The following is a 12,446-nucleotide window of genomic DNA, read 5'->3' on the forward strand; positions in this document are numbered from 1 at the left end:
ACACAGGAGGTTCCACTTAAAGATGAGAAGAAACTTGTTGGGGTGAGGGTGGCAGAGCCTGGCCCAGGCTGCCCAGGGGGTTGTGGAGTCTCCTTCTGTGCAGACATTCCAACCCGCCTGGACACCTTCCTGTGTAACCTCATCTGGGTGTTCCTGCTCCATGGGGGGATTGCACTGCATGAGCTTTCCAGGGCCCTTCAACCCCTCACATTCTGGGATCCGGAGGGCGGGGAGGGTGCCGGTGACAGCCCGGGGCCGCCTCCCGACGCCTCTCTCCCCGCTCGCCGCTCGCACCCTGACCCCGCGGGGTCACAGCCCCGCCGAGGTTTCTGGAAAGGCCCCGGCCGGGCTGTCGCCATGGGAACCGGAGCCAAAACCTCGCGTCCCGCCTCCTCCCGCCGGATTGGACGCGGCCTCTGTCAATCCGCAAAGAGAACGTTGTGAACGGCGGCTTGGGGAAGTCCGCGCGTGCTTCCGTTCGCGCCGCTTCCGTTTCCGGGTGCCGGCGTGAGGGAGCTGAGGCGGCCGGCGCGGCGGGCAGGATGGGGCTGAGCGCGGAGGAGGCGGCGGAGCAGGAGGACCGGTTCGACGGCATGCTCCTGGCCATGGCCCAGCAGCACCAGGGCGGCGTGCGCGAGGTAGCGCCGCCAGGCCCGGCTTGGGGCGGGGGAAGGTGGGGCGGGACCGGGAGGAGCGAGCGGAGGCCGGGGGGGGCAGCGCGGCCTACCCGGGCCGGGCACGTGCGGCACCGGGGGCACGTGACCTCCGCGAGCGGCCATACCGGCCCAGGCAGCGCCCGCCCCGGGGAGCGCGGAGGAGGCGCCAATTAATTAATTAATTAATGCGCTGCTAACGAGGCGCTGAGGAGCTCCGGGCCGCGCCCCCACCGCGGCCTCGCACCTGCCGCTCCCGGGCTGCCCGCGTGTGGGTTCCCAGGCCCCGGTGAGGCCGAGGCCGCTGCCCCCACGGAGGTTTCGGATTGCACGGGCAGCACCTATGCCGGGTCCCAGCAAAGCAAAACACAGTGGGGGACGGTCGAGCCCCTCTGTGCCCCTTTCCCAACACAACCGTGCGTTACCAGCCCTCCGAGAGTTTAGGCTGTGACTGTGAAGGTGCTTGAACTTCAACGTGGGGCCCTGCTGATCTGCGGGGGAACTGAGGCGTGTGGGAACATCCCCCACACAGGCAGTTTGGGGAAATAATGGTAATAATGGCTCATCCTGCTGCACTGAACCCTCTGGTTGAGCTACTGACCGGGCACGACTCCTGGGAGATACAGGAGAGAGAAGCCAAGTGCGCTGGGCATATGGATTTCCCCAGGGGGGATCCCCCCAGTCTGGGGGACAGCATTTCATAACTGCTAATTCATCAGTGATAACCTGGCAGGCAGCGAGGAATTATTTTGTAAAAATAAACTGGAGGGTGAGTTTGCACACTGGGGGGTTTAGGTGAGCTGAGAAGCAAATTAGGGTGTATGGATATATGGGTCTAAATGCACGTGTCCATACATACATACCCAGATTTCTGCTTTGGATGGATCTGTAGGACAATGTGGGGTATCAGAGCAGCTGAGAACCTTCAAGGTGACCTGAGAATAAACTGCTTGGCCATTCTTCCTGTAAACCGCATGAATACCCCTTCTGAAAACTGGGAATCCAGGAGCTGGATCACCACCAAAACCACTGGCAGCAGTCCCGGGGCTGATTTCAGCGCAAGCCTGGCACTGAAACAGATGGGGAGTGCAAAGAATAAAGGCAGCTCAAGACATGTGAGATGGCTTGGAGTGATCTGGTCTCATTGCTCTTTTTCTCTCCACCCCTTTCTCCCACCTCCCCTCCCTGTTTCTCCACCAGCTCGTGAACACATTCTTTAGTTTCCTGAGGCGTAAAACGGATTTTTTCACTGGTGGAGAAGACGGAGTAGCAGAGAAGGTAAAATCCCCAAATCCTCAAGCTTTTACATCTTCTAACATACACACCACCCATGTCTGTGTCACGCTAAGACCTCCTTGCCTGAACAACTCAAAACGTCAGGGTGCGCTTGGGGACTGACAGCCTGTGATGCTGATTAAATATTTCACCAAAACAAGGTAATAACAAGCTGCCCCTCTCTGAGGTGAGGCACACGATGGTTTGTTCCAATGGTACTGGCAGTGCAGGGGTTTTTTTTTGCCATGGTGTGGCCAAAGGCTTGTTTGGAAAGCAAATCCACCAGACACGGTGACTTAACGGTGACAGACACCGCGGTGTTGATAACCCCAGGTTACCTTGTTTGTTCAGCTCAGGAAAAGCACAAAGTCCCACGTCTCTGCCCACGTGGCTGCTCCGTTGTCTCGGGGCTGCGCTGCAAGAGCTGAAAAACTAAATTGTTTGACTGTAGGGAAATAAGAACCAGAGCATTCAAACGCAAGACGAAGATTTCTTGTTCGCGTGTGCCCGTAGAGCAGCCGTTCTCGTCCTGGACTGCTGGAACTCCACCAGCAAAGTGGGCGCTGCTGCCCCTTTAAATGCATTAGGGCAGATGTTAATTACTAACGCGGTGCATAACGGTCTCTGTGGCAGCTCTAAAGTGGCCAAGGCAGGGAAGGGACGGGATGGTTTCCGAATAGGAAAGATGAAGCCTACTGTTGTTTTTCTTACACAAATCTCCCCAAATTCTTGGGGCCTGTGTGCTCTCAGGGAGTGAAACCCTGAGCAGCATTTCAGAGCTGAGCACCAGCTGGTGCTTTGGGGTGTCCTGGCTACTGTTGGTGGCGATTTCAGAGCAAATCCGTGTCTGTAAAAGGGGAGTGTTTGTGTCCTTGGGTGGTATTGGTGAAAATGCTTTATGGTCTTTTGAAAAGGTGCGTATGTGCCGACAAGCTCAGGCGATGTAAATAGTTTGCTCATGGTGGATCATCGTGTGGTTCAGAACAGGCTGGGAGATGCACGTCTCGAATTCTGTATCCTAGGAGATGCTGGACTTGCGTTGTGTAAATAAATCTCGCTTTCCCCTTTAAAACAACACAGAAAAATGTGGTGGCTGGTTACAAAACTGCAAGGTGTGGATGCCTTGAGCTGCCCTGGGAAGGTGCTGAATCTCCCCAAGAAGTTTCTGTGGTATCTATATCAACCATATATTTGAAAGCCCCATCTGAGAACTCTCTCCACTCTGATTCCTTTTCTCAGATTCTGCCTGTAGAGTTTCCTGGAGCAGATCTCAGTTCTCATACGTGCTGCTTTGCACAGCGCTGCCGGTGTTATCGGCCGCGGGGCGGTTGCTCTGGCTGCCTGTGTGCTCAGCTCAGCCCGGCGCACCAGAGACCTTGAGATCCAGCATTTCTTAGTCACAATGTGACAACTTGGATTGAGTTGTGAAGCAAAGATTTATGTAGGAACTTGCCCCTAAGTGTAAAACACCAAGCTTTTCAGATGTTTCTCCTCTAAATCATGATGCTGAACCTCCATCTGGTGCCCAGGGAAAAGTCTGGTTGTGGGAAAGGTCAGAAGTAGCTACAAAAACTTGAGTCCAGTGTCTCCGTTCTTCCAACATGTACTGAGTTGGGCACCTGCTCATCCTGTTGGATTTGCACAGGGGCCAAATCAAATGGCGAATTTTTATTTCTCTGTTATCTCCATGGAAATCCCTGTGTAGGGAAGAGCCAGGAAGGGGCTACATTTAAATACTTTGAGTTTTCTCCTACTCTAGATTTTCAGTCAAAAGATTAGAGTGAAAATGAAGGGAAAAGTCACATCATCTGTATGATTAACCAATGTTCTTGTGCTCTGGGTAGACAGTGGGTTGGCTTCACTTGTGTTTGAGAAAGTGGCAATTCTTTAAAACTCTCTGACATCCATTCCTGTCGTTCAGCTGATCACAGATACCTTCAACCATCACAACAAACTAGCTCAGAAGGAGCGGAAAGAGAAAAAGGCTCGACAAGAGGCGGAGCGGCGTGAAAAGGCAGAGAGAGCCGCAAAACTCGCTAAAGAAAAGCAGCAAGAGGCAAACGAGCCAAGGATTAAGGAGCTTACAGATGAGGAAGCAGAAAGGCTGGAGCTGGAGATCAACCAGGTGAGATATGTCTGGTGTCTGCAGGTACCATCTGGGTCATCTCCTGCCTTGGCCTGTGGAGCTGGGGTAGCAGCAAGTGGGTTGTAGAAGATCATAGAATCATTTTGGTTGGAAAAGATCCTCAAGATGGAGTCCAACCATCAACCTGCCACTGGCACTAACCCGTGTCCCTGAGAACCTCATCTCCACATCTGTTCAACCCCCCAGGGATGGTGACTCCAGCACTGCCCTGGGCAGCCTGTTCCAATGCCCCACAGCCCTTTGGGGAAGAAATTGCCCTAAATCCAACCTCAACCTCCTCTAAACCCCCCAGGTCCCTCAGTCTCCATCACACTTGTGCTCCAGCCCCTCACCAGCTCCGTTCCCTTCTCTCCACTCTCTCCAGCACCTGAAGGTCTTTCTTGCCCTGAGGGGCCCAAAACTGACTCCAGGATTCGAGGTTTGGCCTCCCCAGTGCCCAGGACGGGAAAAATGGCTCAGACTTGTTCCTTTGCACTGTCTGCACCACCAGACTGATATGCTTCAAAATTAAATTAGCAGAGGCCAAACCATTGCATTTTCCTGTGGATTCTCCCATAACTCACTTTGTCTTTCTGCCTTTAGGAAGCTCTCCGATGGCAGCAACACCCGCTGCTCCCGTCCTCACCGTGTGCGGACCAAGGGACTTTTCCACTGTCCTGTAACCCTGTTGTAGGGGATGAAAATTCGTCAGTCTTGGGGGTGCAGTTCTGGGTCCTGCTCTTTAATTAGAGGCCACCTAGTGTCAGATCAGCGAGTGACACCAAGGGCCAACACTTGGCTGAGCGTGTTCCTTCTCTTTTTAAGCAGAAGAAGGAGGTGCAAGGACAGATGAACAGTGTCCCGGTGAAACCCTCGGCGGATGAAGGTGAATCTTTGGATTCTAACAAACAGGTAAAGCTCATCTAAGGACTTGATTTTAGGCTGGGAGAAATATGTTTCTGGACAACCATGAGAACTCCTGCGAATGTGAGGGCATGTCCAGTCCGAGTTTCTTTAAGAATATACACTTAAAGGCTTCATTATAGGGTGTTTTTTTGCTCTTATTTTTTTTGTAATTATGTTTAACGGAAACATTCATTTCAGCCTAAGTTTACGTGAATATCAAGTACATGCAACTGACCTGAAATTCTTATAAAATCGAAGTATTGTTGATACAAGTGATATATGGAAACTTGAAAACTTCTTTCTTTACACTTTAAATTGGGTGCTTAGGAAACAGATGATGAAGAGGAAGATGAGAAGGATAAAGGAAAAATTAAACCCAACTCTGGCAATGGAGCTGACCTTCCCAATTATAGATGGACACAGACTCTTTCAGAGCTGGATGTAAGTTTTGTCTTATTGCTGGGATCTGAGGAATCTGAGATGGGGAATAAGCACGTGCCGGTGGAGCTGATGTCCTGTATCTCGGTTTCTCGCGGAGGATCATTAATTGTGCTTAACAGCAGCATTTCAATAGCTGGGGAGAGCTTGGTAACTAAATAAAACTCCCAGAAGCTCTAGTTAACTTTGCCAAACTTTGGGTGTGTTTTAACAACACATTAAAATCAGCTTTAGTTTTTATGGTGCCTTTTTGTTGGCCAAACTTTCTCTTGTATCCTCTCACCTCCCGCAGCGCCCCAAAGAAAATATTACTGTTCAGTCTTAGTCTGGTTAAACCGGGGCAGAAAGTCTTAAAACAGCGGCATGAGAGGGTGAGATTTCACTGCTCAGCTCCTCAGATCTGCTCTTTGTCTGGTCCAGCTGGCCGTCCCGTTCAAGGTGAACTTCAGGTTGAAGGGGAAGGACGTGGTGGTGGATGTTCAGCGACGGCGCCTCAAAGTTGGCCTGAAGGGCCATTCGCCCGTCATCGATGGCGAGCTTTTCAATGAAGTGAAGGTGGAGGAGAGCTCCTGGCTGATCGAAGATGGGAAAACCGTCACCGTGCACCTGGAGAAGGTAAAGCAGAAGTAAATCAGTTTGATTCCAACAGCTTTTTCCTGTGACTGAGGTGTAAAAGTCCAGGGGAAATTAACTATTTTTGCTTCATCATCCTTCAGATCAACAAGATGGAATGGTGGAACAAACTGGTCTCCACAGACCCTGAAATCAACACCAAGAAAATTAATCCAGAAAACTCAAAGGTAAGAACTCCCACATTTTACTGAATGGAGCCTTCTCAGAAATGTGCTCATACTCGGCTTCTTGTGTCTTTTTTATTGGTGTCTTCTATGTCTTTCTTTTTTTACCAGCATAAAAGGAATACTGGGAGTACTGCTGCATATGATGCCATCGTATAACAAAATGCCCCTAAAACTTCAAATGAATGAAGCTGAATCTATAGATTAGTGTCTGTATAAGTATTTCTGCAGCCCGTGCAGACGGTGTAGCGTAACTTCAGTGTATTCATGTTCTCTGCAGGTGGGGATGAGACAAGCTATTCCCATTTTGACACAAGTCTTTGCTTTTAGTTGTCAGACCTGGACAGTGAAACCCGCAGTATGGTGGAGAAAATGATGTACGACCAACGACAGAAATCCATGGGCCTCCCCACGTCTGATGAACAGAAGAAGCAGGACATTTTGAAAAAGTGCGTAGACCTCATTAATCCATGGGTATTTGCTTCCCAAACCCCTCTCTTCTTCCTCTTTGACACAAATACGTGAGCAGAAACCAGGTTGGCCTTCAGTCCTACCCGTGTTCACATCTGCGGTTACACAGTCAGTGCATTGTTGGGCAACTACCAGTGTCTATAAAAGGGGTAGAAAGCATAACGGGAAATTCTTGGAATAACCCTGCTCTGGAATTGTTTTAATCTGCCAATTTCAAGTCCAGAATCTGCTGATTTCAAGTCCAGAAAGCACGTCTGGGGCTGGAGGTGCCATCTCTACTGAACTTTAACATGGTCTTGATTGTTTTCTAATCTCCCTCGATTTGGTAGCTCAGATAATGGCCCCTCCCTGCACACCTGCCACCAGACAGATGTCTCTGAGCCAACAGCGTTTTTATGTCTTTATGACCCTGTTTGGCATTAATGCCCCTTGGCAGGGAAATTATTCCTGGAGCTCCCAAGGCCGTTTGGGAAGGTGTGGAGGCAACTCTGGGTCATGCACCTTCTTCAGCAAGTGCAAACCCACATCTTATCTCGGGATTGGAAGGATTAGTGTAGCAGGCCTGACTTCTTCTCTTCCTTGGTTTATCTGCAGTGGCAGAAGCTCCACTCTGACTCCGCACTGATCACAGCGTAGGGTACAACTGTTGTAGAGCAGAGACCAACCTTCGGTAGCACCTGTTTAGCAGAACGGGAGGTCTCCCTCTCCTCCTGGCATGTCCATGTCCGGGGTATCTTGTTGGCAAGGTCACTTGTTCATTGCTCTGGAAGTTTTGGCTGGTAAAGAATGGAGAGGAAGTTTAGACTTTGTTCAGGCCAAAGGAGACTCGGTGACACCGCGTTGGGTCCTGATCTCCGCCACTGAAGCCCTCCTGGTGCTGAACAAGGACGCTGCTCTCACGGCACACAGATTGTGGAAAATGGAAACACTGAGGTGGTGTTTCAGGGGAAACCATGAGGCAGGAGCATGGAGGAAGGTGGAGACCTGCCCTTACCTGCACTTTGCGCACAAATCCTACATGTGGGGTTTTTTATACATTCTGTCCCTTGGTGAACAGGGCAGAGGAGGAAGCCAGGAGCTTCTGCCTGCACTCATCACTCAGAGCACAGTGTATTACTCTCAAAACTTTCTGATGCGGCAACCTGAGCCCAAAGAGCCCTGTCCGCAGGAATTACATTTGAGATCAGGCTGCACCTGGTCTGAAATCAGTTTTCTCCGGTCACGTCCTTCACGAGTTTTCACTGTCGCAGCACTGGAGGTATCCCCCACGTCTCCAGTAATGCTTCAGCGAACAAATTTGAGCTTAAATCACAATCAGCCCTCACAATCTCCCCTCTGCCCCAGAATCGGTGTCATAGCTGCTACGTGCCTGTCCAAGAGGCAACAGTTAAAGGGTGTGTGTTTGATAATTAATCACTCCCGTGTGGCTGGACTTGCTGACCCTGGTGGCTGGAAGGATTGCTGATACCACTGACCTGAGGAAAAGTGTGTGTAGCATGGGGAGTGTGTCCCGAGGAGCTCGAGAACAGTCCCTGCTCTGAAGCAAACCTGACAGTGCAGGAAGCAGGGACACCTCACACCCCAAGATGCGCCATTCTGGGGCTCCTGCTGACTCGTACCCAAGCTCTTGTCCTTGTTTTCCTTGCAGGTTTATGGAGCAGCATCCAGAAATGGACTTTTCAAAGGCTAAATTCAACTGAGCCCTCCCCTTCTCCCCCCTGGTTCAGCCAGCCCATGGAATGGCGCAGGATACGTGTTGCTGGATACCCCCCACCTTGGGCAAGTACCACTTCCAGCGTCCCCCCCAAGCTCACTGCGGAGGTGGCTCCACCAAGTCATCCGGGGTTGTCCTGTGTCACACGGGGCCACAGAAGCGCCTCGCAGCAGCTCCCGTTAGAGACATCTGCAACACTTCCCAAAGGGCAGACAGGAGAGGAGGGGTTACAGCAAAAAGAGTGTTAGGAAAGAGCCAGGTCGGGGAGGTTTTGATGCCTACTTTTAATGTACATCTCAGCTTCACCTCCTGGTTCCACTCTTTGCCACTTCAGTTTGGCAGCAGGTACTCTTGAATTTTTACTCCCTTCCCCTCAGCTTTCCTGCTCTCCTGTGAAAACAAGGGCCAGTTTATAAAATAACTCTCCTTCTGCCTCCTTGGGAAGGGAAAACACCAGTCTAAAAACCCAGCTGTTGCTCCTCCTTGCTCTTGCTTGTTTTCTCGCCAGAAGTGGAACAGACTGAGCCCTGCAGGGCTTGGGGGGGGTTGTCCTGCTGTCCTGGGGCAAGGGGAGGCTGAGGGTGGGGAGAGGAGCTGGGGGGGCTTTGGGGGTGCTGTCCTTGCTGGGAGTGTCTCCTGCCTCTTTTCCAAGAGCCTCTCTGACAGGCGTCGCTGCTGTCTCTCCCAAGTCCCGCTGACAAGTGGCGTTTCTCTGCATGTCCGTATCTTTGTTAAAACTGCAGTGCAACATAAAGGAAGAAAAAAAAAAAGCAGAGAGTGGTGTATTTCCAGGTCAGAGCGTGTGGTTTCCCCCACAGAAGGGACCTGCCTGCCTGGGGGGGCTGGGAAGGGGCAGCACCTGTGGATGAGGGTGCTGGGGGGGCTGTGGGACTTGGGGGTCATGCTCTCTGCAGCTGCCAGTAAATAGCATTTGGGCTCCCTGCTCTGCTCTGGTGTTCACTCGCAGGCTAAGGAGAGGCTCGGAGCTGCGTGTCTCGCTCAGGATGGGGTCCATGACCAGTTTAAACACTCGGGAAGGAGCGAGGCTCATTGCTCCAGGCTCCATCTCCACGTAGCAGCGCGTGACTGCGCTGAGGAAACCACCCTTGCCCCAGTCTCCTCAACACTGAGCTAACGACGAAAGTGTTGTGAAAGGCTGGACCATTGACTAGACAACCAATAGTAGGACAAGGGGCAATGGGTTCAAACTGGAACACAGGAGGTTCTGCTTAAATATGAGAAGAAACTTGTTGGGGTGAGGGTGGCAGAGCCTGGCCCAGGCTGCCCAGGGGGGTTGTGGAGTCTCCTTCTGTGCAGACATTCCAACCCGCCTGGACACCTTCCTGTGTAACCTCATCTGGGTGTTCCTGCTCCATGGGGGGATTGCACTGGATGGGCTTTCCAGGGCCCTTCAACCCCTCACATTCTGTCATTCCTGTCAGTCCCTTACAGGCCACCCCAGAGCCCCGCTGCTCTGGTTCAGGTCCCAAAACATTTCCACCTCCTACCCAAGGGAGCGGGCACAAACAGCTGAAAAACCGGTGTGGGCAAAGTCCAGCTTGGCATTGCACCTGGCCTGTTTGGTTTTTATCATTTCATTTTTAATAGTAGGACATTGTTTGCATTTAAGTCTCCTGGTTTTATGGGCTCAAAAACCAGCACCCACCCAGCTGAGCAGTGACCTTGTGGTGAGAAAGGACCTGGATCTGGGCAGCTGCCTCTGCTCTGGCTCCTCCTGCTTGTTCATCTTCCAGCTCACCCTGCACATGCTTTCCTGGCTCCGCTTTGGCCCCGATAACACAACAGGGTCTCCTGTTCATGAAAAAAAAGCCAGATTGAGGGGTGACTCATTCCTGGGGATCAGTATGGAAAGGGGGAGTGTCAGGAGGATGGAGCCAGGCTCTTCTGGTGACAACCAGTGACAGGACAAGGGGCAATGGGTGCAAACTGGAACACAGGAGGTTCCACTTAAATTTGAGAAGAAACTTGTTCCCGGTGAGGGTGGCAGAGCCTGGCCCAGGCTGCCCAGGGGGGTTGTGGAGTCTCCTTCTGTGCAGACATTCCAACCCGCCTGGACACCTTCCTGTGTAACCTCATCTGGGTGTTCCTGCTCCATGGGGGGATTGCACTGCATGAGCTTTCCAGGGCCCTTCAACCCCTGACACTCTGGGGTTCTGTGAGAACAGGCGATGTTGTGTTCTGCACCTGCAGCAGGATCTGCAGCCCTCGCCAGCCGCTCCTGAGGATCAAGCACAGACCGCGTGGTTAACGGCACCACCCCAGCCCAACCCGTACCTTCGTTATTTTCCTGTTACCGCCTCAGCCCTGTCACCAACACTAGACACCCCCATTCTGCCCCAGTCTGATCGCTGGCGTCTGCCTGGATCTGGCAGCAGCTGCAGGATCAGCGGGTCCGTGTTCCACAGCCTTGTGCTGCCTGTTCGAAGCGTGGTGATCCCTCGGTGTTGCCAAAACCCAACTCTTGGGGCTGTTTTTGTTCTCAGCCCCCATAGGGTTGTGGCTTTAGTGGCCATGGCAGTGGTGGGGGTAGTGACAACTGTGAAACTCCTGATTGTTCCAGTTCAGAGCTGGTTGGTGTCACTCACAGGAGGCAGCTGGGCAGCAGCTGAGAGAAAACACAGTTAAGACAGAGAAAAGGCAGAGGCAGGAACCCCAGAGGAAGCCAGGGGAGATTTTCGGGGGTGAAGGATGGTTGTTTTGCCTTCCAGGCAGGTGAAGGGAAAACAAACAGCCCCACAGCTCCAAATGGCGCGGCAGGTGAATGGCCGGGGCTGTGTTTGTGAATGTGGCTGATCCCAGCGCTACCCCTGGACTTCAACCCCCCGGCCAGCGGAACAGAAGGTGTTTCTCCTGCTGGCCTTGTCCTCTGCAAACATCCAGCTGCCACCAGCTTTCCCCGGCCTCAAGGTGAATCATAAACACCCTTTTGCTTCCAAAAAGCAGTTTCCCCTGCACTAAACCAGGGCAGGGCACGGGCCCAGCACCTGCAGAGGTGGCTTAAAGAATGCAAAGCTGCACTTGGTCTGGGTTACTGGGGACCATGGACTGTGGCCTTGTGCCCACAGCAGAGAACCAAACCCTACAAAAACATCCTTGTGGTGACTCCAGCAGGTGTTTCCCTGCCCAAGGGCCGTGCAGGAGGGTGGCAAGTGGGGAATGTCCCTTTCAGGTCACCTGGAGAAGCCGTTTTGGTGCTGCCACCCGCCGGAGCCGCGGCTGCCAGCACAGCCTGGAGCTCCCGCACCCGCCTGCTCGTGGCTCCCTCGCGCTGGGCCCCTTCTCGCGTCCTTAAAATACAGAGCCTTGAAGGCTGAGAGCTTCCCATAGGGTCAAAGTTTCCCCTGGTCTTTTCCTACCAGCAGCTCCTAGCTCAGCTTTTATTAATGAATATCACAGCTCAGACCATTTGGGAACTGGCCCAGACTGCAGGGCTGCTTTGGAAAGAGCAATGAACAGCAAAACCCCAAAGAGCGAAGCGGACGCACCGGGGATTTCACATTATTGCTTTGAGGAGAAGCCGCAGCTCCTGTTGTAAAGAATTAGGGTCAATCCATCTGCTTTCTAACTCCTAAGCCACACCACAATAAATAATTCAGTAGATCAGGGTATGGAAGATGAATTTCTTTAACACTCAAAGCCTGGTGCAGAATTCCCAGCAGAATTACTGTTTGTCGTCAACCCGAACCCAGGGAACCCTGGCAGTGCAGAACTCGGATCCAAGTCACTGCACTAAAGAGCTTGTGGCACAGCAAGGACTTGGACACCACGAGGCTCTGGGGAGTCTCCTGGCAAAACCACGCCAAATAAAACTCAAACGGCGTCTTTGGGAAAAGCGGAGTGCTGAGTCAGGCTGCCAGAAGGAAGTACCTGCGCAAAAAGAGCCTGTTTGCACGCAGGCGGGCGGGTAAAGCGCTCTGGTGTTTGTAACATCCCCACCTGGGCAACCGAGTCTCTGCCAGGTCACTCAGCACTGGCTCAGTGCAAAACCCACACCAGCAACAGCCCAGAGCTCGAGTGGGCGCAAACGCCACCTTCAGCAGACAAAA

At 52.4% G+C, this 12,446-nt stretch overlaps 1 protein-coding gene across 2 annotated transcripts; it reads left to right on the plus strand.

The window, feature by feature from the left end:
* Positions 1–353: 353 nt before the first annotated feature.
* Positions 354–8,864, plus strand: NUDC (nuclear distribution C, dynein complex regulator). Of its 2 annotated transcripts, none has more exons than XM_065041886.1 (9): positions 354–638; positions 1,854–1,931; positions 3,850–4,053; positions 4,879–4,965; positions 5,287–5,400; positions 5,818–6,012; positions 6,114–6,197; positions 6,525–6,643; positions 8,314–8,864. In XM_065041886.1, exons 1-9 carry the CDS (start codon positions 543–545, stop codon positions 8,363–8,365), a joined length of 1,029 nt encoding a protein of 342 aa, XP_064897958.1. In that variant the 5' UTR covers positions 354–542; the 3' UTR covers positions 8,366–8,864. The 2 variants fall into 2 exon arrangements, with proteins under 2 accessions (XP_064897958.1, XP_064897959.1); XM_065041887.1 differs by having other exon boundaries at positions 438–638; positions 4,882–4,965.
* Positions 8,865–12,446: the final 3,582 nt, after the last annotated feature.

The sequence above is a fragment of the Columba livia genome, chromosome 26, assembly GCF_036013475.1.
Source record: "Columba livia isolate bColLiv1 breed racing homer chromosome 26, bColLiv1.pat.W.v2, whole genome shotgun sequence".
Lineage (NCBI taxonomy): Eukaryota > Metazoa > Chordata > Aves > Columbiformes > Columbidae > Columba > Columba livia.